The 22,791-nt window shown below is 46.9% G+C and overlaps 1 protein-coding gene across 2 annotated transcripts; it reads left to right on the forward strand.

The window, feature by feature from the left end:
• The first annotated feature begins 3,922 nt into the window (after positions 1–3,922).
• Positions 3,923–22,579, forward strand: Zbtb5 (zinc finger and BTB domain containing 5). 2 transcript variants are annotated; one of them, XM_075967305.1, is made up of 3 exons: positions 3,938–4,028; positions 5,091–5,281; positions 18,435–22,579. In XM_075967305.1, exon 3 carries the CDS (start codon positions 18,439–18,441, stop codon positions 20,440–20,442), a length of 2,004 nt encoding a protein of 667 aa, XP_075823420.1. In that variant the 5' UTR covers positions 3,938–4,028; positions 5,091–5,281; positions 18,435–18,438; the 3' UTR covers positions 20,443–22,579. The 2 variants fall into 2 exon arrangements, with proteins under 2 accessions (XP_075823421.1, XP_075823420.1); XM_075967306.1 differs by lacking the exon at positions 5,091–5,281 and having other exon boundaries at positions 3,923–4,028.
• Positions 22,580–22,791: the final 212 nt, after the last annotated feature.

Raw genomic sequence — 22,791 nt, forward strand, 5'->3', positions numbered from 1 at the left:
CCCTCCTCCTCTTCTTTTAAAGAAGTTGAACAGAAAGGGCCCACACTAGGAACAATGCTGCTTCTAGAAGATGGGTTATTAGATAAAAATCTCAGTGCCTGGAAATAGTTACTAGATATTGGTCAGCCTGGTTTACATAGAGAGCTCCAGGCCATCTAGGGTTATAGAGTTAGACTCTATCCTTAAAAAAAGTTTTAAAAAAAATCCAGCCTTGAGTGGGGAAGGGGCCCCAAGTCTGAGGAGCTACTGGCAGTTGATCGACTGCTAAGGGGAAGAGAGGGGAAGGAAGGGAGAGTCACTTTCCTTTAGGATTATGGCCACTGGTAGGTTCCCCAAGTCCAGTTGATGATCCCACAGCCCTGTGCATGTTGGACTCAGTGGCTTATGAAAAAGGAAGCAATTATAAAGGAGAACATGCTAGGAGATGAGATGAGGGAGTTAACTCCCTGGGGGAGTCAGGGGAGGGAGAAGTCAGGATAGGCTCAGGATAAATTGTATACATGTATGAAATTTTCAAAAAAATAAAGATACATCAAAATTTTTTTAAATTGTACTGTATACAGCTCCAGAACCACAGAGAAACCCTGTCTCGAAAAACGAAAAAAAAAAATTGTACTGTATACAGTGGCTATACCTGTAATCTCAGTTCTATGGTGTGGGAGTAGGGGAATCAGAAGTTCAAGACAAGCTGGGCTTATGAGAACCTGAGAGAGAGAAAGAGAAAGAGAGAGAGAGAGAAAGAGAGAGAGAGAGAGAGAGAGAGAGAGAGAGAGAGAGAGAATACCTTGTAAATGCTTTCTCCAAATCTCATATGACAGTCAGCTGAAATTAATACAGTCAAACCCATATGTGAACATTTGCACAATTTCCAAAATTTTCACTATTATCTGCATTATTCTGGTGATCATTTTGCAAAGAAAACTTAGCAATTTTTCTCCCCTTCTTTCATTTTTCCCCTTCATTCCTCTCTCCCTCCTTCCTTCCCTTCTTCCCTCCGTCCCCCCTTCTTTCTTTGATCTCCTGTTGCCCAAGCTGGACTTGTACTTCCGATTCTCCTGCTTTTACTTTCAGATTGTTGGAACTGCAGGCCAGCAATACCACACCCAGCTCAGGATTTTAGCTAACAATTCAAAACCAAATATCTTTTGGTTAGTTTTTTTGTTTGTGTGGGGTTTTTTTTTTGTTTTTTTTTTTAAACGTACATTGGTGTGAGGCCTTCAGATTCCCCTGGAACCGGAGTTACAGACAGCTGTGAATTGCCATATAGGTACTGTGAATTGAATCTTGCTCCTCTCAGAAGGTGAGCAGCAAGTGCTCTTAACTAAGCCATCTCTCTAGCCCTATATTGTGGGGTTTTTTTTTGTATGAGATTGATGGAGAATCTTTGATAGATTTGTGAGTTACCTGATGTTCTTTCTGTGAGTTGTCTCTTCTGTGTTTTCTGTGGGCCCATCCCCACCCCTGCCCCATGGAAGCATTGAACCCAGGGCTTCATCTTGCCAGGTAAGAGTTCTCCACTCAACTACATGCCCAGACTTTTCTTGAAAGTTTTTTCTTTCTTTCTTTCTTTCTTTCTTTCTTTCTTTCTTTCTTCCTTTCTTTCTTTCTTTCTTTTTTTCTTTTTTTGGATATAGAGACTCACTATGTAGACCCGCTGCCCTGGAATTCACTATGTAGTCCAGGCTAGCCTGGAACACAGAGCTCACCTGCCTCTGCCTCCAGAGAGCCAGGATCGAAGGTTTTCTATCATTGAGCTATACAAGTTCCAGTCCCAGCCCCCAGTACAGGTTATTGTTCTTATTTATTTTGGGGTGCTAGGGACGGAGTCAAGTGCATGTTTGGCAACATCCTACCACTGAGTTAAACCTTCCAGGTAACTCTTGGTCTTTTGAGACAAAAATCTCGCTCTGTAGCCGGGAAGGCCTCAAACTTCTGGCTCTCTTGCGCCTGCTTCCAGAGCTCTGTGTTTGTTACAGAGGGTTAAACCCATTGTGGCGCCGGGAGGTGGGGGTGGGTGGGGGGTTACTGTTTATGTTCATGGGTTCACTAGTGAGGGGGAAGGGATTGTACTCATACACCAATACTAAAAACCCTACACACATATTTAGATCGTATCCTTTTCTTCTTTCAGCTATACTTTCCATAGTTTCTATATTTCAGTTGTCTGTGTTTTTAGAAAGAAATCGCTGGCAAGAAGAGCATGTGTACTTTACATTTTGAGGTCTTTCTTCAAATAGAGCATCAATGATAACAGGAAGGGACCTGATTTACAAGTTGTTTTCTTTTTAGCCAATTGGATGATACGAAATATTCTCTAGGTTACAGAATTACCTTAAGATCCACATCAGCGAAAGGCTTTCTCATTAGTCTGATTTATAGTCACAATTCCATATTGCCTTAATTTGTATTTTAGTCACTTGGGAGTCCCAACTGAAGAATTGTCTACAACAGATTAGACTGTGGGTAAGTCTGTCTAGCATTGTCTAGATTGCTTACTAACTGATTTAGAAGGGGCCACCCCCTGTGGGCCTTACCATCCCTAAGTACTGAGCTGCACAAGAAAGATAGCTGAGCCGAAGCCTGGAGGCAGCGTTGGTCTATGGTTTCTGTTTGGGTTCCCTCCATAACTTCCCGCAAAGACAGTGATCTGAGTGTAAGCCCATAAACCCTTTCCTCCCCCAAACTGCCTTTGGTCAGTGTTTTATCAAAGCAACAGAAAAAGCAATCTAGGACATGTATTTTGCTGCTCGATGGTGTACATGTACATGTATAAGAATTATAAAATGTTAAGAATTGACCATACTTCATCAAGGTCTCAAAGAACTAAACACACAGGCCGACGCTTCCAGGAGGTCACGTCGGAAGGGACTCGTCACGCGTGGTATTGCACGGTTCTGAAGGTGTGCTTAGCCGCTTGCGCCGCCTCCTGCGGTCACCGCGGTCACAGCCCGGCGGTACTCGTCAGCCTCTTTGTCTCTAGTACAGATTTGCGGGACAGTGACCCGAGAGACAGGGGTGGCCGCGGGCCTCCCCTTCCCCACCGGGTCCTGCAGACTCTTGCAACGCTAGGAGGGCTGAACCCGCAGTTTTAAGGTGGTGGCGACTGAAAGCTTGGTTCCGGAGCCCACGCAGTGGCGGGCGGGCCTGCGTCAGCCTTGGAGCTGGGACCAGCCAGCGATAACCGGGCAACCGAGACGAGACGCGGGCGACGGCCCGCCAAGCGGCCATTGGGTAGCGTTTCCTACTCATTGTGAAGCTTGCATTTGGGTTCCATTCGACTCAAATGGCGTCCTGGGACTTCGTGTTTCTTCTTCTCCCTCAATTTACAAGTTGGGAACAACATCGAGGGCACTGCGCAGAGAGCCCCCGGTGAGACCAGCTTCAGACGCCAGGATCACTGCCGGACCAGGGTGGGAAAGCTGTCAGCACCAGCCAATGGACGGACACAGGGCTGGCAGTCTTCATTGCGATTGGCTCAACTAGACGGAAAGCCCTACCTTTCCTATCCATGCTGGGTTTTGATTGGGTGTGATGCAAAGCCGCTTCGCTACAGTTCAAACCTGGTGTTGCTTAGTGATAAATCACGCCTTCGAAGGCCTTGGACAACGATTTCACTCTTTGTAAGGCAAACCGTGATTGGTCAGAGCGCTCACGGACCCTTTGGTAGTAAACACAGCCCCGTTCCTGGAGCCTCGGATTGGTCAGACTTTTCAGACGTCGCTCCTTGCCGTGGCACCGCCCTCCCTCCTCCTGATTGGCCACGGGCGGGTTATGAGGGCGGGGCTATGTACACCTCACATCCGTTTACTCTTGGCCGTCGTCGGTTTCGCAAAGAACCGCGCGAACCGGCAGAAGGAGCCGGGAGCGAGAGGCGGGGCGGGCTCGGGGGCGGGGCGGGGCGGGGCGGGCGGAAGTCACTGCCGGGGAAGCCAGGCTGGACCTTCCCGCCTCCTTCCACAGGGTCGGTCCGAGCGGAGGAGGGTCACCGCCTCCTCCTGCGCGGAGAAGGGGGGCGGAGCCCGACTCAGGTGAGGCGACCCTAGCCGCTAGTGGCCTCGGCTCGCGGGCGCGCGGCGCGCTCTCGTGCAGGCGGTTGAGCCCCGGGAGCGCGCAGAGGCTGGGGGAGCGCGCAGACACGTCCCGGTGCCGCTGGTCCACCCTGTCTTGCTGCTGAGGGGTATTGTTACCCTTCGCCTCGGAGGGCCAGGCGAGTGGGAGCCGGGATCTTGTGCGCAGGCGTCCCCCGTGTCCCGACGCCCGGCTGTCTGTGCGGGGTGGGGCAGGGGCCGGTGCCCTGCGGATCTCCCGCTGGAGATGGAGCTTCCCGGGATGCTGCGGGAACAGGTTCCCGATCTGCATCCTGGCGGGATGAGCCGAGGAGCGGCTGCCCTGCGGGATGGAGGCGAGTAGCTCTCTCGCCCCTGTCCTGGGTCCTTCTGAACGAGGAGGTTTGGTTTCATCAGAGCAAGGCCACAGCGGTCTGGATTGGGGATCCCGCGGCCGACTACAGGGGTGGAGTCAGCGTTTAGGAATGCCCTAACTTGTTAGACAAAAGTGTTTAGTAGGCATTTATTGAATGCCCACTTCTTCCAGGCTTCGTGCGAGGAGTTGTGAGATGCGGTGGTAAGAGACAGTCGTCCCATCTTCCCTCCCTGGGGACCGACGACTTTGCACATAACAACAGAAATAAATAAGGCAGTGTGTTAAGGTGGCTTGGAGGTTAGGTTTTTTTGTTTGTTTTGTTTTTCTAAAGTGCCGCTCACTATGGTGAGTCTCTGTCCTAGCTTAGTGGAGGACACTGTAGGAGCCACATTTTGGTTCTTTAATTTGGAGGAAATTTTTAGTTTAAAGGCTCAGCAAGGTCCTGTCCTTAAGTTAATAAAACAAAGTCGTCACTTTCAAGGCTTGAAACAAACATCTTTCCACAGTGCATTCTTGTACTGTTGCGTTGCAGTAGGACGTTAAGCAAATTCTGTGCCTTAAGCATTCGTGATCTGTTTTTGTATGAGATGTTGTTCTTTAGATTATTTTAAAAGGTGGACCGGGCACTTCACTGTTTACTAGAGATTTTTGTTTTCATTGCCAAAAAGTCTCGTGGTTGGCAGTAAACTAAAGTTGGGGAGAGAGAGAAGACAGATGGACAAAGGAGAGAAACTTTAGAGAAAAGCCCCTAAACTAAAGGAAGGACTTCTGCTGCTTGTTTTAACCCTTGTGGAAATCTCAGCAAGCTTGGGAAGACAGACAGACCTGGCCCCCTGCTGCAGACTTGGTGACTTGCCAGGTAAGGTTAACAGATAAAGGCGCATTCTGGGCTTTTGGGTTTTGCTAACTAAATGGACCAAGACTTTTCAGACAGTCTGCTTTGTGAAGATTTGCTTTTTTTTCCTCCCTAAAGATTGTGTGAAAAACAAAACCAAAATAACTTTCTGACATTTGGGGGTGCTGGCCATTTTTATTCTGGGTAATTAATGTGTCTCTACTCAAATTTTGCTGAATTGATGAGTATTGAGATTTGGAGGAAAGCATTTTATAGGTGGGGCATTTTCCAAATTTTAGGGGCCGGTGTGTTCAGAAGGGACTGTTTGAGACTATCCAAGTGAAGGATTTAAAAAATTGAATAGCAAAATGCATGTGCGTCAGTATTTAAAGCTTTTAGCATTGATTTTATTAGAGACTTAGAAAAAACACCCTGTATTCATCCAATTAGTCTTATGTCGGAGACCAGCTTCGACAAGGATACCTCTTACCAGAGTAGGGGCATGAGGATTAGAAAAATAAATAAAGAGAAGCAAGTGAAAATAATAAAAAGAAACGAGATCACATCAGGAGGGCGGTCCAGTGAATACTGAAATTGCCCGCGTTTAATTTCCATTTGCTTAAATATCCCGACCCCAAAGTAGGAGTAAGATTAAAAACTGCATTAGCGTGATACAAAGAATGAGCAGATTACGGGTTACCTTCTTAGTTAAACATTCTGTTGCCAAACAAGACAAAACCTTAGACCAAAACATTCTTTAAGCACATTACTCCCCGGGTGGAATCCATAGATATCTCCCTAAGGGAGTAGGAGCCTAGTTGGATCCTTAGACTTTTGTTTGAGGTAGAAACAGATCTACTTCTTAATTCCTGAAATACCAAGTCTGGATATTAACCACACCTGTTATCTGAACTGTTGATAACCTTGAGGAAACAGAAGTAAGTTCCAACTCTCTGACCTTTAGTCAGGTAGAATGAACCCATCCATGCCTATGGGCCCTGTCGGTCTCATTAAATAAAATCCCGGAGTCAGATATTAGGGGGTGAAAACTGAAAGACAGGCAGACCAAGCAGCCAGAGTCACTTCTTACCTCGACGAAATCTCAGACCAAATGGTGGCTCCTGTTCTATGAATTCTCAGACTGAATGGGGGAGAGATCCTGTCTCCACCTGCCTTATATTGCTGTCTTCACTTCTTGATGCTGGGATCAAAGGCGTGAGCCACCAGCCCCTGGCTCTGTTTCTCTTTTAGAATAAGTCAGTCTCTGGTGGCCTTGAACTCCTGATCTCCCTGTCCGCCCCTGCCCCCCCCCAAGTGCTGGGATTAAAGGTGTGTGCCACCACTGCCTGGCCTCTCTGGTTGACTACTAGTGGCTAGCTCTGCCCTATGATCTCAGACCACAAACAGAGTGTCACACAGCAGTGAGGCTGACAAAAGGTCTCTGGGATTGACCGAATCTTGAGTCTGCCTCCAGTTCTCCTAAGAAAGGGGGGGAAAGGAATCTAAAATAGAGATTCCATGTCAGCTTTCAACTGAACTGAGTCAACTAACGTTTCAGAATGTAAATTCACCATGAATACGTTTTCCCTCTGTCAGTCTGGAGCACATGATTTGTCTCCTAGTGTCCTGGCTCTTTATTAAATAGGGGTGCTGTCTGCTGTAGGCTGACTTCCTCAGTGTAGCCTGTGAGACGGACTGTAACTAGACTGCTCCTCTCGTCTGTCTCAAGTGAACTTCTCACATGCTCAAGAGAAACCCCTGGTCTTCACAGCTTCCTGGGGTGCTTTTGATTTTCTTTACTATCATTCTGGGAACTGGAGGCTGCCTGTTCTTCCAGAGGACCAGAGTTGGGTCTCAGCACTTACATGGCAGCTCACATTTGTCTGTAACTGCAGTCCCAAGGGTTCAGTGCCCTCTTCTGGCCTCCTCATGCTCACGGTGCACAGACACGCTTGCAGGCAAAACACCCACACATATCAAATAATAAGGGGGATTCTTTCAGAAGCTTTTGCATTGGCCTATACAGATTAGGAATTATGTTGGCGCACTGGCTTGATGGTACACAGAAGAGATGGTAGGTTCTTAGTGTTCAAGCTTATTTATCTGTAGATAATTTCCCCTTTGATCTCCTAATACATTTGAATATGTTTTGATTCCAGTAGTTCCTCGACTCTAAAACTAGCTTTTTAAAAAATAATTTATTTTTACTTTATGTGCATTGGTGTTTTGCCTACGTGTACGTCTATATGAAGGTGTTAGATCCCCTGGAACTGGACTTACAGGCAGTTGTGAGCTGCCATGCGGGTGCTGGGAACTGAACGTGGGTCCTCTGAAAGAGCAGCCAGTGCTCTTAACCACTGAGCCATCTCTCCAGCCCTAAAACTAGTTTTATTACATTTTACTTTCTTTGAAGATAAGATAATATAAGTAAGCTTGTTATAGCTTAGTTGATAATATTTAGTCAAGTATGGTGGCTTACACCTTCAATTCCAGCCCTCTGGACACTGGGGCAGGAGACCTTGTCTCAAAAAACAAAGAGAAAAAATCAACAGCTTTTTTTCTTTTCTTATGTTACACAAAGTAATGCAGTTTATAACCACTGACGTTTTAGACTTACTAAAATGTGGGGCAATTAAAAGGCCTGCCCTGAATTAGTTCATTGTAATCAGTGAATTTTACAAATTTGCCTTTGTGCTCGCGAGGAACTTGTTACTAAGAAGAGCTTATTAGGAGTGGGGTTCTCTCTTATATAAATGGAAATTAACAAACTGTTTGCTTTACAAACTTTAATGCGTGATTAAATAGTGGTGTGCTTTTTGGAAATTATACATGATAATCTATTGCTTTTTTATACTCAATAAAACAAATCCTTTATAGTCAGCTTCTTAAATTTAAAATGAGTAGAGTGAATTGCTTCCTGTTTTTCCCGTATATGATATTGTTAACATGGTGTAATTGATTTTTCAATACATCTTAATTATTCAGTTATAATTTACAATCAACTCAGCCATTTCTTTGAAACTGTGAGGTGCTCACCTTTTGTAGCCCTGTTTTATTATTTAGTCTCTACTCTGGGGAGATGGCGGACGCCAAAGCCTGCTCTTTCCTCCCCCCAGAAAGGGTACACACACTCACACAAACCCTCAACACATGTAGTAAGCTGCATACATTGTATTCTGTATCAAACAGAGGGGCAGAAGCAATTCTGTGTGGTCAAGTTCTGAACACTAACTTTCAGAAGTGACTCACACTGCTTTGAAAGTAAATCCAGTATAAGAAATTAACTCCTTTTGCTCCTCTATTTTGCCTACTGGTAAGGGACTATTAACAGAGCTTTAGGGCAAATGTCCTCTAGGAGTCCCATTGGGCTAATCTCAGCCACCTGGCTCAACATGCCGATCAAAGACAGCATTGGTGAAGGTTGGACAGCAGCTTTAGCCACTGTGATCACATTGGGTGGGGCACGCAGGTTCAGTAATCTCAGGTCTGTGTCAGCTTTGTTGGAAGGGGAAGCAGACTGAGACAAAAGGTTTGCAAGGCCTATAGAGCTGATAGGTCATTCTGGTCAGGTCAGTGGCCCCATTCCCATCTTGGGGTAATTTGTTCCCATCTGGGGTTGATTTCATGATGGGGATAACTTTTTCTGCCAGGTTAGCATTGATGGGGTTAGTTCTACATCCCTGTCCTAAAGATGATTTTTCATCTGTTGTATTCCTAGAATCCAAGGTAACTGCAGAACAAAAAGGTAGAGAGGACAAAAGTAAGAGAGGGACAGAATGGAGTCCGTTAGGCCAGTGATTGGGCTGTTCGTCAGTACTATAAATATCAAAGTCCCTGATGCTTAGGCATTGCTTTCTTCTTAAGAACCCTCCCCCCTTAAGAAATAAAATTCCGGACAGATCTTGTAGTGGTGTACACTTTTAATCCCTACTCAGACTACAGGTGGATCTGAGTTCAAGGTCAGCCTGGTCTACAGAGTGAGGTCAGGACTACACAGAGAAACCCCATCTCAAAAAACAAAACAGAATTTCTTCCTTTACTTTTATTTCCTTATTTTGAGACAAGGTAACTCTGGGTGGCCTGAGCTTGCTGTGTAGATCAGGTTGGTATTGACCTTGTTGCCAACCTTGTGCCTTCTGCCTGGTAACTACTAGAATCATAGGTGTATGCCATAGTGCCCAGTAATGCTCGATTAATAAAAACTCAGAGAGAGAAATATGGGTTCAGCCTGAAGGTCAGAAAAGCAAAACAGCCAGCCATTCTGAAATGGCAATCCTACCTCCAAGAATCTAAGGATGAGACTGAGATTTAGAGCTGTTTTCTCCCGTTTTATAATCCTCTCTCTGACTGGGATTAAAGGCATGCACCGCTGGCATTAAAGACATGCCGGTTTCTATGGTAACTAGTGTGACTACTGTGGTATTAAAGGTGTGTGTTATCATTGCCTGGTCTGTAAGGCTGACCAGTGGGACTGTTTTCCTCTCTGATCTTCAGGCGAGCTTTATTTATTACAATACAAATGAAATGCCACTACAGCCCAGCAAGAAGTAATTCTCTGTTAGGAATAAAATGCAGCAAAAGCTATTTGTGTGTACGTGTGCGCACTGTTGTGCAGCTGTGGAGGCCAGACGACAGCTTTCAGGGGTCTGTTCTCTCCCTCCCCTTTACGTGGGTTCCAGGAATTGAACCCTGATTGTCCAGTTTGCACATCAAGCGCTTTTACCTGCAGATCCGTCTTGCCTCCCTTCTTTCCCCCTTTGAGGCAGGATCACATGTAGTCCAGGTTGGCCTCGTGTATTAGAGAATGACCTTAAACTTTTTAAAAATATATTTTATTTATTTATTATATATACAGTGTTCTGCCTGCACACTAGAAGAGGGTTACACTGCTTCCTACTCGGTAAAATGCTCAGTTGTGTGTGTCTCCGTTCCACTAATCACCTGACTGTTAGCACCCCACCATGTAAATCTGTATCATGCAGCATTTTACCTTGAACACGGTAAGCACTAAAAATAGTAGGTGGTACTAGGGCCATAGCTCCATCGGTAAAGTGCTAGCCATGCAAGTGTGGGACTGAGTGTGCTCCCCAGAACTCACATCAAAAATAAAAGCTAATATAGTAGCACGTGGCTGTAGCCCAGCACTGGGGAGGTGGAGACAGTTGGGGGCCACTGGCTGGCCAGCCCAAGTGAGAGACCCTGTCTCATAAATCAGGGTGACTGGCTCCTGAGGCCTCCACACACTTGTACTCACCTGAACATGCAAACACACAGAGACCATTAGATGGGTAGGTTTCTATAGCAGATGTGTATGTGGCTCCAGATGCTGTAGGGCTGTGTCACCCTCCACAGCATGGCTCTGTGCTGCTTTCCTGGGCTCCTGGTGCAGCTGCCAAGGTACCTCAGGTAGGCAGCCACCTTTGCCCTCCCTCACCTAGAGCTGCCATTGCCATCTTACTCTGGGATGAGAAACACTCACATTTCACATAAAGCTGAGGGCTGAGGGACTTTCCAGTTTGGAAATCTTTCACACGTAGGCTTGGCCTTTATTTGGCATGTTTGGAGACATATTCTGTCTCTATTTTGACTGATTTTAGAGTTAGTTGTTGACCTCAGAAAACTGATTATGGAGTAGTTATGCTGTTTTGTCTCATTTAGATACAGCCAGAGTTCATTCAAAGTAATTGGTTATTATACTACTTATCAGTCACTAGGGCGTTGCAGGGAACAGCTTCTGTTCTCAGTAAACCGCTTTAGGAGGAAGAAATTTGAGGTTGTGCTAGGACTCTAACTAGGGGGACGGATGACATTCTTTCACTCAAGCTCAGGTACAGTTTCAGGTCCGTTCACCCCAAGGACTCCGGAAAACAAGGTGGCAAAGCCACGATAGCGGCTTTGGCGTGGGCTGCCTTCTCAGCTGCACTCACACTCGCCTTCAGCTGGTGATGGGCTCTGACGAGAGCTGGAGAGATGCCGTCCTCCTGGCAGGTCTAGTTCCAGGCCCACCAGAAGCAGCCGTCCCTGCTTCTGCTCTGCCGTCCAGCATGGCTGGGTGATCATGGCTCCGCTGGGCCCGACTAGGAGCCATGTCCAGTGTCTAGTTGTCTGACCAGTGCTCCCCGTGCAAACCTAGTGAACTGAAGTCCATCCTGGAACCCACCTGTGGAGGGACGGTACTGCCCTGGGAGTTGTCCTCTCTGCTCTGCACAGGCTCACGCAGGGGGGATGACTCTCACACACTGATGATGATATAATAAGTTAAATAAATTTAAAAAAAGACCTGTACACTGCTGCAGTGGAAGCTCTTTGGTTTTCTTCTCTGAAATGCATTTTCTCCTCTACCTTCTCTATAAAACTGGAGGAAGGTGCTCTTTAGTGCTCTGTTCCTGACAGGATTTTACCCCCAGCTTTAAGTAAATGTTAAGAATTCCTTAGAAGCTTAAGATTCGTCCTGTGTACAGCCTCGCGGGTCAGGCAAGCAGGAAATCAGCTGATGTGGATAATATTTGAATATGGGTGTGCTCTTCTTTATGAATTATGTTCTTGAAAAGCTTGTGAGTATGCCACCATACAAATCAAATAGTTGTAAATGTATTACTAGCTGGCTTATTCCCCTAAGATTTGAGCAGGTGTTTTATTGGACTAAATAAAACATTATTAAGGAAGCCAATCTATAGAGAAAACGGCCTGTTTTTGAGTATTCGTGCTAATGTATGGTGTTATTACATTTTCTTTATTTTTTTAAATATTTATTTACTTATTTATTATGTATACAATATTCTGTCTGTGTGTATGCCTGCAGGCCAGAGGAGGGCACTAGACCCCATTACAGATGGTTGTGAGCCACCATGTGGTTGCTGGGAATTGAACTCAGGACCTTTGGAAGAGCAGGCAATGCTCTTAACCTCTGAGCCATCTCTCCAGCCCCCTACATTTTCTTTATTATATTTAGTTTTGACAATACTAAAAATCTGTTTCTGCAGATAGTAAGTGTACTGTACACTGCACTGTGGGTCAGAGGCACCAAGTGACAGATTGCTGTACCTCCAGCCATATAAATCCAGATCAATCCTATTCTGAAGTCTGTTTCACAACATGAGCCTTTCCCCGCTTCCTTGAGTGGTTTGGACGGGCTGCTTGCATGTAAAGCACTATCTTCCGAGGGTGAGCTCCCAACCTTATTTATGTGCATGCATGTGCATTCCTGGTGAGGCCCAGAGAAGGCTTCGGATCTCCTGGAGCTGGAGTTGCAGGTGGTTTGGAGCTGCCCAGTATGTGGCCAGGAATGAAACTAATGCTGCTGTAAGAACAACATCTCACTGGACGGTGGCGCATACCTTTAATCCCAGCACTTTGGAGGCAGAGGCAGGTGGGATCTCTGAGTTTGAGGCCAGCCTGGTCTACAGAGCTAGTTCTAGGAAAGGTTCCAAAGCTACAACAGAGAAACCCTGTCTTGAAAAACAAACAAACAAAAAAAAGCACTGTGTACTACTGGGTAGCTGCCTTCTCCCCAGAACACTGCCTCATTTAAAAAATTTTAAAATGCTTGTATTTTCTTTTTGTAAAAGACTTTATTTTTAACTTTATGCATACATGTGTGTGCCATAGGTGGTCAGAAGAGGGTGTCAGATTCCCTGGAGCTATAGTTACAGGCAGTTGTGAGCTATTCCATGTGGGTGCTGGAAGTGAATTTGGATCCTCTGGAAGAAGAGCAAATACTCTTAGTGCTGAGCCAGCTCTCCAGTCCCCACCTGTGCCTTGTTTTCAATGATGTGAAACTGCTCGATTCTTGACATTCAGGCACATAGAGCAATCCATTCCTTTCACTCCCTTGGGAAGAATACTTCAACTTAACTGCCCCAGAGTGAACAACCTAGCTTGCCGTGTTGACGTTCTCTGTTTTCGGTCTTCTCTTTGTCTGCTCTTGTGTTTGTTTCCCAAATTTGTAGGGTCAGAGCGTGGGATCTGGCAGTCTCAACCAGCTAGGCTCTGTCACTTGTCCCCAATAAGCCAATTAAAGAGAATAGTAATAGTGGGAAGCAGAGAAAGGAGATGTGTTCACCATGGCCACACTGGGGAGAGGAACAAATAAAGAGGCCCGAGACCTTCCAAATCCATGCTAGGGTTACTGGCACAAGGTTAGCTTTAATCAGAGGGTGAACGGAATTCATATCTACACCGTCCCTGGATCTGAGTATAGTGTGCTCTTTATTGGCCCGTCCTTCTTCCCTCCCCCAGCAAGAGAGTGCTTGGGAAATTTAATTCTCTTGTTCCAGTAGTCTGGCAGGTGCCTCGCTAAAACATCTTCTCTCCTGCCAGGGTATTACAGTGACTCTGTTTCCTATATTGCTCCTTTGTTCTTTGTTTGTTTTCTTGCTTGCTTAAGTGCATCCTTTAGTAATTTCCTGAGACAAGAAATGTAGGAGAAGCTGGGTGGTGGTGGCACACGCCTTTAATCCCAGCACTTGGGAGGCAGAGGCAGGCAGATCTCTGTGAGTTCGAGGCCAGCCTGGTCTACAAGAGCTAGTTCCAGGACAGGAACCAAAAGCTACAGAGAAACCCTGTCTCAAAAAACCAAAAAAAAAAAAAAAAAAAAAAAAAAAAAAGAAAGAAAAAGAAAAGTAGGAGATAACCTTTGTGTTCCTGCTTCTCTGAAAATGCTTTAGTTTGCTTTTTTGAGGTTTTTTTTCTTTTTGATTTTTTGAGACAGGGTTTCTCTGTGGTTTTGGAGGCTTTAGTTTGCCATTATAATTGTATAACAGTTTAGGAGTGGTGTAGTGATATTTTGTTTGTTTAACAAATAAAGCTTGCCTGAAGATCAGAGTGCAAACCTAAGCCACCAGTTAGCCATAGAAGCCTGGCGGTGGTGGCACACACCTTTAATCCCAGCACTTGGTAGGCAGAGACGGGTGAATCTCTGAGTTCGAGGCCAGCCTGGTCTATAGGGCAAGTTCCTGGACGGGTTCTATAGCTACAGAAAAACCCTGTCTTGAAACACCGGGAGGAGAGGAGGGAGGGAAAAAAAATCAAACGTAGTGATATTTTGCTTGTAATCTAACAGAGTTTGCCTGAAGATCAGAGTGCAGAGCTAAGCCTCTAGTTAGCCAGAGAGGCCAGGCTGTGGTGGTGCACACCTTTAATACCAGCACTTGGGAAACAGAGGCAGATGGATCTCTGTGAGTTCAAAGCCACCCTAGGCTACACCAGATGAATCTGTCTTAAAGAGAATCAGAGTTCACACACAAGTGATCCCAGCACTTGGGATCATGTGCCTTTAATCCCAGCACTGGGGAGGTGGAGACAGGTGTGATGTGGCTGGGTGGAGAGAGGAATATAAGGTGGGAGGAGACAGGAGCTCATTGCAGTCTTGAAGCATTCTGAGGACTTGTGGGAGACAGGATCTTGCCCCCTTTCCATCTGAGGGTTTTGTAGAGGTAAGAACTTCAGTGGCTGCTGCTCTGCTCCTCTGATCTTTCAGCATTTACCCCTAATATATGACTTCCGACTTTTATTCTGAAGACCAGTTAGAATTCATGCTACAGATGGAATTCTCTGTTGGAAATAATTTTTCTGAAGCATTTTGAAGGAATAATACCCTTCAATATTTCTTTGAAAGAGTCTAGTGCTAATGTTATTCCTAATGTTTTGTGAACTGCCACTACTACCCTGTCACTGGCTTCTAAACTGACTTTTTTTTTTTAATTTAAGGTTTTATACCATTGACTACTTGTGTGTTTGTGCATGTGTAGCTCAGAGGACAACTACAGTTTCCATTTCTCTCCACGCTGGTTCAGATCCCCAACCTTGGTAGCGAGTGCCTTACCTTCTGAGCAGTGCCACCTGCCCCTGGATGATTTCCTCAAGCATTTCCCTCTCTGTCTTCGAGTTTGTGAAGTGGCGTCAGGCTTCATGAACTACTCCCCTTTTCTTCAGTTCTGCTTTCCTTTCTCTTACTTTGAGGTTTGCTCAGTGATTTTTCTTCCACCTCTATTTGTACAGTTTTTGCCATTTTTAAATTCCCAGTACTTTTTTCTTTCTCTCTGTCCACCTGATTGTCCCCTTTGTTTCCTCACCTCCCTTCCCTTTCTTTTCTCTCCTGTCACCTACAGACTGGCTTTGAACTTTCAGTACTCCTGTTTCAGCCTCCCCAGTGCTGGGATTAAAATCATGTGCCACCATAGACATATGCTTTCTTGTTTCCAGAACATTCTTCCTTATAAATATTTTTTTAAAAAAAGGTGTTGGGTGTGGGTAGAAGCTGAAGAGATGGCTTAGTGGTTAAGAGCACTAGCTGCTCTTGTAGAGGATCCACGTTTAATTTCCAGCCCCCGTATGGAGGCTCATAACCACCTGCAGCTCCAGCTCCATGCCCTCCATCGCCTCCTCTGGCCTCCACAGGCACCAGGTATGCATGTGTCACACAGAAATACATGCAGCAAACACCATACACACCAAGATAACAATAACCCAATCATTAAAGAAACAAAGTTGGGCAGTGGTGACGCATATTGTTGATCCCAACACTTGAAGGCAGAGGCAGGCGAATCTCCAAGTTTGAGGCCAGCCTGGTCTACAGAGCAAGTTCCAGGATGGCAATGACTACACAGAAACCCTGTAACTTTATTTTAAAAAAAGAAAAACAAAAGATATTCTTATTTCATGGATGTGCTATCTTATTTGAGGCTATTAATTAAAGTTTTTTTCAACCTCAGTTTCCCCCCATATCATTTCTGTTTGTTTCAGATGTTTCCCTGTGCTCTTCTGTTTGTTACGTTGCCGCCACCATCATATTATTCCATTATACGTGTATGAGTATTTTATCTGCATATATGTCTGTATACCACACATGTGCCAGTATCCGTGGAGTCCAGAAAAGGGCATCAGATCCCCCGTAGCTACAGACAGCTGGTGGGATCAACCCTGTGTCCTCCGAAGAGCAGCCAGTGCTGACCAGTAGGCCATCTCTCCAGCCCTGGTGCTCTGCACTGTGTGCTTGAGTTCCATTCTCTCAGGCCGTGTGCTCTTCCTTCACAGTCACTGTAGGAGTGAAGCCTACTGTGGCAGCTGAGTGGATGGGTTGGCCTTGAAGATGAATGTATTTTGCTGGGACTCGAGTTTTTTAGTGGGCTTTTCGGTTATCCTATATTGTAAAAACAGCAGTCCCCTTGGAAAGTATGGGCCTGGCTGCTTGTCTTCTAGTCTCGGAACAGGTGGAGGTGGAGTGCTGGAGGTGAGGGACTGTGCGGACTTAAAGCTTCAGCTTCCCGTGAAGTGTTCTTCCCCAGCAGACCTTCAGCACTCCCTTCCCCGCCGGCAGAGGCAGGGCCTGTGCTTGTCCCTGCTGCCGGTGCTTCCTCCTAGCAGTACCTATATTGTCTGTCATTGGTCTGTTCTTTCTGAGTTTAGTTCTGTCTTACTGGCCTCTTTCATCTCTAGTACTGGACATGCTAGGCCTTATGTGTACATGTCCTGTCCTAAGCTTAGCGATTAATTCATTTAAACCCTTGTCCTAGGAGCCAGAAGTTTCTCCCCTGAGAAGAAAAATAGCCGCAGGAGGGGCACAGAAGAGCCCATTGGCATCATCAACCTTGTTTAACCACAGGGAGGGCACGTCTCTGCTCTGGTCTGCGGTGGAGACTTGGAATAATGGGCAGCTACAAAGTCCCTAGAAAATGTAGTGATTTCTTAAATGGAGATAAGCAAGTTCTTATTTCAAATAATTCCAGGAAGTATGCAGATGTTTACTGGGTCCAGACTCAGCATTAAAAGGCACAGGGCCCTTCTTTTTCCCTTGTAACTCGCTTTATTGAAAACTTTCAAATACGTGAAAGTACGTACTTTTACTGTCTTGGCTGTAAGTACTTCCATCTCTTTTAAAAAGAAATCGTAGCACACGCCACCCAAAGGGAAGATTAAATTTATCAAACACAAGCAATATTGCAAGCAGTCATTTTGGTTAGTTTTGTAGGTGCCCTGTACACAGTTCCTGAAAACATTTGGTTTAAGCCTATTCATGGCCTCTCTTCTTTTTCTGTTTTTTTTTAAAGTACAGTCTATTAGGCTTTCTTGCATTGTAATGTATTACTGTAAAACATCTTATTAAGCATGTAATCCATGCACTTATAGCAAATTTGTGAGTTTTGCCACTGTGACCATAATTGAACTTGGTTAACATTTTTGTCACATGCACTGGGATCCCAGTCCCAGCCCTCATGTCAGTACTGGTCACCGTATGTTTTCTTTTGCTGTGCCCTGATTTTTCTTTCTTCTTTTCTTGATTTTATTTCACATGTATGAGTGTTTGCCTCCACATTCTGTGTACCCACATGCGCAATATCCCCAAAGGCCAGAAGAGGTCAGCAAAGTCCCCTGGAACTGGAGTTACAGTGGCTGCGAACCACCATGTGGGTGCTGGGAAGTGAACTAGGGCCTTAGAAAGAGCAGTCAGTGCTCTTAGCTGCTGAGCCATCTCTCCAGCCCTGGCTTTTATACCTTTACTACAACAACCCTCCGGACAACAGTACCTGTAGTGCTGATGTCAGGCTGCAGGAAGCGGTGTGGGAGCGAGTGCCCTGTGCCACCCTCTGTATGCCAGAGTTCCTTTCTGCTGCTGATCTGCCCTTTCACCAAGGTTGCTAACGCTGCTGGAATTTCTTGGCATTCGCTGTTCTAGGAAATGCGGAATGCTAACAAATTTCAGTGGGGCAAATAAGCCTCCTCCCACATACTGGGCTTTTCCAACAGACCCTCAGTGTCCTAAGCAAGTTAACAGGAAGGGCTAAGGGATCTCATGTGCGTACTTGGATCTGGAGCTTGAGCTGGACTGACTTTTGCTCCTTAATTGACAAGTTCTTACATGTAAGCCCATTATTAGACATCACAAGCTTTCAAAGCTCCAAATGTGGCCAGCATGCTTTAAAATTGCCTTAAATCACATTTTTATTTATTCTGTGTGTGTATGCATATGTGCATGTCGCCTGCTGTGTGTTTAGCAGTCAGATCACGGCTTTTAGGAGTTGCTTCTCTGGGACCCAGGGATGGAACTCAGTTTGTCAGCAGGAACGTTGCCTGGCTGGGCCATCTTGCCAGCCCCACACTGTTCTTACTGCAGTCTGTATACTGGCTCTGCGTTAAGCTCCGTTAGGAATTAACATTTTTTTCCTTGTGTTTCCTATAGGACAATGGATTTTCCTGGTCACTTTGAGCAGATTTTTCAGCAGTTGAACTACCAGAGACTTCATGGCCAGCTCTGTGACTGTGTCATTGTAGTGGGGAACAGGCATTTCAAAGCCCACCGCTCTGTGCTGGCAGCATGCAGCACGCATTTCCGAGCTCTGTTCTCCGTGGCAGAGGGAGATCAAACCATGAACATGATCCAGCTTGATAGTGAGGTGGTGACAGCAGAGGCCTTTGCTGCGCTGATTGACATGATGTACACCTCCACCCTCATGCTAGGGGAGAGCAACGTTATGGATGTCTTATTGGCAGCCTCTCACCTGCATCTGAACTCGGTTGTTAAGGCGTGTAAACATTACCTGACAACAAGGACGCTGCCCATGTCTCCCCCCAGTGAGCGTGTTCAGGAGCAGAGTGCTCGCATGCAGCGCTCTTTCATGCTACAGCAGCTGGGACTGAGCATTGTGAGCTCAGCCCTCGGTTCCAGCCAGAGTGGCGAGGAGCCTCCAGCCCCCATGAGCTCATCCATGCGCAGCAACCTGGACCAGCGGACACCCTTCCCCATGAGACGCCTTCACAAGCGCAAGCAGTCTGTAGAGGAGCGGGCCCGGCAGCGCCTGCGCTCCTCCTTGGATGAGGCTGTCATTTCAGATGTTACTCCAGAGAGCGGGCCTTCGGGCGTTCATTCCCGGGAGGAGTTCTTTTCGCCAGACTCTCTGAAGATTGTGGACAATCCTAAACCTGATGGGATGGCTGACAACCAGGAAGACAGTGCTATGCTGTTTGATCGGCCTTTTGGTGCCCAAGAAGATGCCCAGGTGCCCAGCCAGTCAGATGGCAGTGCTGCCTCTCGTGCAACTCAGGTTGAAACCAGTTTTGAACAAGAAGCTGTGGCCGAGAAAGGCAGTTTCCAGTGTGAAAACTCCGAGGTCGGCCTCGGGGAGAAGGAGCACATGAGAGTGGTGGTCAAGTCCGAGCCCCTGAGCTCTCCCGAGCCTCAGGACGAAGTGAGCGATGTGACCTCCCAGGCAGAGGGCAGTGAGTCTGTGGAAGTGGAAGGTGTGGTGGTCAGTGCCGAGAAGATAGACCTCAGCCCTGAAAGCAGCGACCGGAGCTTTTCGGATCCCCAGTCCAGTACGGACAGGGTTGGGGACATCCACATATTAGAAGTCACAAATAATCTAGAACATAAGACCTCTTTCAGCATTTCAAATTTTCTCAACAAAAGCAGGGGGAGTAACTTTAGCTCAGGTCAGAGCACCGATGACAACATCCCAAATACCACCAGTGACTGCCGGCTGGAGGGGGAGGCCCCTTACTTGTTGAGTCCAGAGGCCGGGCCTGCAGGTGGCCCTTCCTCGGCCCCGGGTTCCCATGTGGAGAACCCATTCAGTGAGCCCACAGACTCCCATTTTGTCAGGCCTATGCAGGAGGTGATGGGCCTGCCGTGTGTGCAGACCTCAGGCTACCAAGGAGAACAATTTGGGATGGACTTTTCCAGGTCTGGCTTGGGTCTCCACTCTTCCTTCTCCAGGGGAATGGTGGGTTCCTCAAGAGGAGGAGGCAGTAACTTTCCATACTACCGACGCATAGCTCCCAAAATGCCGGTCGTAACTTCTGTCCGGAGCTCACAGATCCCTGAAAACCCTGCCAGTTCCCAGCTGATGATAAACGGGGCCACTTCATTTGAAAACGGCCACCCTTCCCAGCCTGGCCCTCCGCAGCTGACCAGGGCCTCTGCGGACGTCTTGTCAAAGTGTAAGAAGGCCTTATCAGAGCACAATGTCTTGGTGGTGGAGGGGGCTCGCAAGTACGCCTGCAAAATCTGCTGTAAAACCTTTCTGACTTTGACAGACTGCAAGAAGCACATCCGAGTTCACACGGGCGAAAAGCCGTACGCCTGCCTCAAGTGTGGCAAGCGGTTCAGTCAGTCCAGCCACCTGTACAAACACTCGAAGACCACCTGCCTGCGCTGGCAGAGCAGCAACCTCCCCAGCACGCTGCTCTAACCACCTCTGCTCGTGAGGCGTACACGGGCCAGGTCTGGACTGAAATTAAAGTCGCTGTTGGTGGGCTGCTAATGCCACTGGACGTGAGGCCTCAGCTGGCTGGCGGCTCTTTGAATTTCAGCCAGTAGGAAGCAGAGACCTATTCAGTGTCACGCTTACACGGCAGCACTTCTGAGGGAGTTGTGCACCAGGGAAAGCGACTGGAACCAAGTCCCTGCTTAGGGTTGAGGAGTGCAGTTTGTCACTGATGGTTTGTCAGACGTTAAGAGTGTCACGTTTAGAAATGGAAGCGCTTGAAAAACATTTTAACACTATTTTAAAGCCCTGTGAAGCATTTAATTAAACTTCCTACACCCTCTGATGGGAATATCCCATCCCTGTATAGCAGTGCAGAACATACTGACATGTAACCAGGTAACTCGGTGCTGTCTGAAAAGAAAGGGACCCTAGAGAACAAGGCTGTCTGCCACAAATGCTTTAAAATGGATCCTGAGCTCGTCCGAGGCCTCAGAAAGGACTGGGTTTTTTTTTTATCTGAGTTGCAGTCACCGACACTGCCCTCTGATGGTGCTGACTGGTCCAGGGAACGCACCCTTGGACTAACAGGTGTATATACTTTTGAATCATCTCTGTGGAATAGGTGTTTTTATTTTTTCCGATTTTCAAAACAAAATTGTAAGTGGAGTGTGTACTTGTAGGGGTGATGGTGGGTGTTTGTGTGTGCTGTGCTAGCAGTGTTCTCAACGACGTACTCCCGATGCCGTAGTTCTGTTTGAAGTCAGCAGGAAGCTAGTGTCTCTTGTCCTTCTGGTAATATGGAGTCCTGTGTTTGTGGGGTTCATGGTACATATGCCTTTCACTCCATCCAGTCTGGCTGGCCCCGCCACCTGAGATCAGCTACTCTGCTTTGTTAGTTCTCACCCCCAAGCCCCACAGAACCTCTCTCCGGGCAGGACCAGCTAAACTAACCACAGCAACCACGGTTCCACGACCTCGGCTGTCATGGGGTCACTCCTTTAACAGTCAGCATCTAGTTACTAGAAACCTAAATCTGGTAGTGTTCACGGCTCAGTCTTTCCCAGGCTTTGGGAGAGTTAGGCAGCCACAGCATAGAACTCACCAGAAACATCCAAGGTTCTTGAAGCATTCAGTTCTTGTCCGGGATCTCTGTGTCCTCCCTCTGCCTTGCTGGCAGGGCCGCTGCTCCCGGTGTGCACCCCGGGAACAGCACAGGGCCATGCGTATCTGTAGCTCGTTATTTCATTCGTGGACAAGAATTCTTATTCTTTCATACATCTTTCTTCAGAGACACCAAACCATTGTGCATAATTCAGAGATTCCGTTCTTAAGAGCAGAAAGCTCCACATTTCTGTATTTCCTAAGCAATGAGTGTGCGCCTCCTCTTTAAGCTAGTGTGACCGTGAGTCTGTGGGTAGACCTGTAATGTTGAGAGGGCACGCCATCTGAACTGAGTCCTAGGGAGGAGAGGCCCTGTGGAAACCAGGGCCCTCCTTCTAAGCAGGTGTGTGGGAAAGAGACCATTAGAGGCAATGGCGTCCCTTGAGAGACTGCTGTGCGCTTATTGTCAGCAGACCTGTTGAGACACGATGGGGGTGGGTCTCTATATCCACCATCATAATGTAGGGACCAGTGGGAGTCGTGGGTCAGCATGGAGAACCAGAGATGCCCTGCTGGGCGAGGAGCCAGTGTCACAGGCAGAGAGTGGCAGTCTTCCCTCCTATCTTAAGGATGTGGTGCGTGGAGCCTACCCCTCACCTCAGCTTGGATATAAATGGACTTTGCTTTGGGGCCCTCCTCTCCACTGCTGGATGGACCTGGAATCTCATCTACCTCGTAGTCAGTCTCTACGTGTGAGAAGCAAGCTTGCAGTGTCCTCCTACACGCTGTAGCACTTCAAGATTCCCAAGGGGCCCTGGGAAGCTAGACCCAGGGTTGCTGTGACCTGGAGTTCTGCTGGGATTCTAACCGGTACTGGGGACTTGACTTTTGATTTTCTTAGCCTTAATTATAGCCCGGCATAATCATGTACAATCTTCTGGAGATGGTATCAAGTGTAGAGCACCCTGTTGGTGCTAATGCTGGTCAGAGCAGATTTTGAAATAAAGTATTTGCCATATTCATGCCTCTAAATATGTGTTCTCCTCTACTTAGGTTAAAGTCGAAACAAAACAGGGAAGTGCTTCTTCTCCACTGGCCGCGCTGCTGGGTGGGCTTCAAATCAGTGAGCCTCCAATAGGAGGAATACTGCCATCCAGCAGTTACTCCTGCTTTCCCTCCCCAGCACCTGCCTGTGCCATGGCTATGTGGGAGGTTTTGCCATGGCTTTGC

The sequence above is a fragment of the Microtus pennsylvanicus genome, chromosome 3, assembly GCF_037038515.1.
Source record: "Microtus pennsylvanicus isolate mMicPen1 chromosome 3, mMicPen1.hap1, whole genome shotgun sequence".
Taxonomy (NCBI): Eukaryota; Metazoa; Chordata; class Mammalia; order Rodentia; family Cricetidae; genus Microtus; species Microtus pennsylvanicus.

What these genes read in the sequence shown, in the direction of transcription:
- Zbtb5 (XM_075967306.1), top strand. Translation starts at nt 18,439, where the DNA reads ATGGATTTTCCTGGTCACTTTGAGCAGATTTTTCAGCAGTTGAACTAC.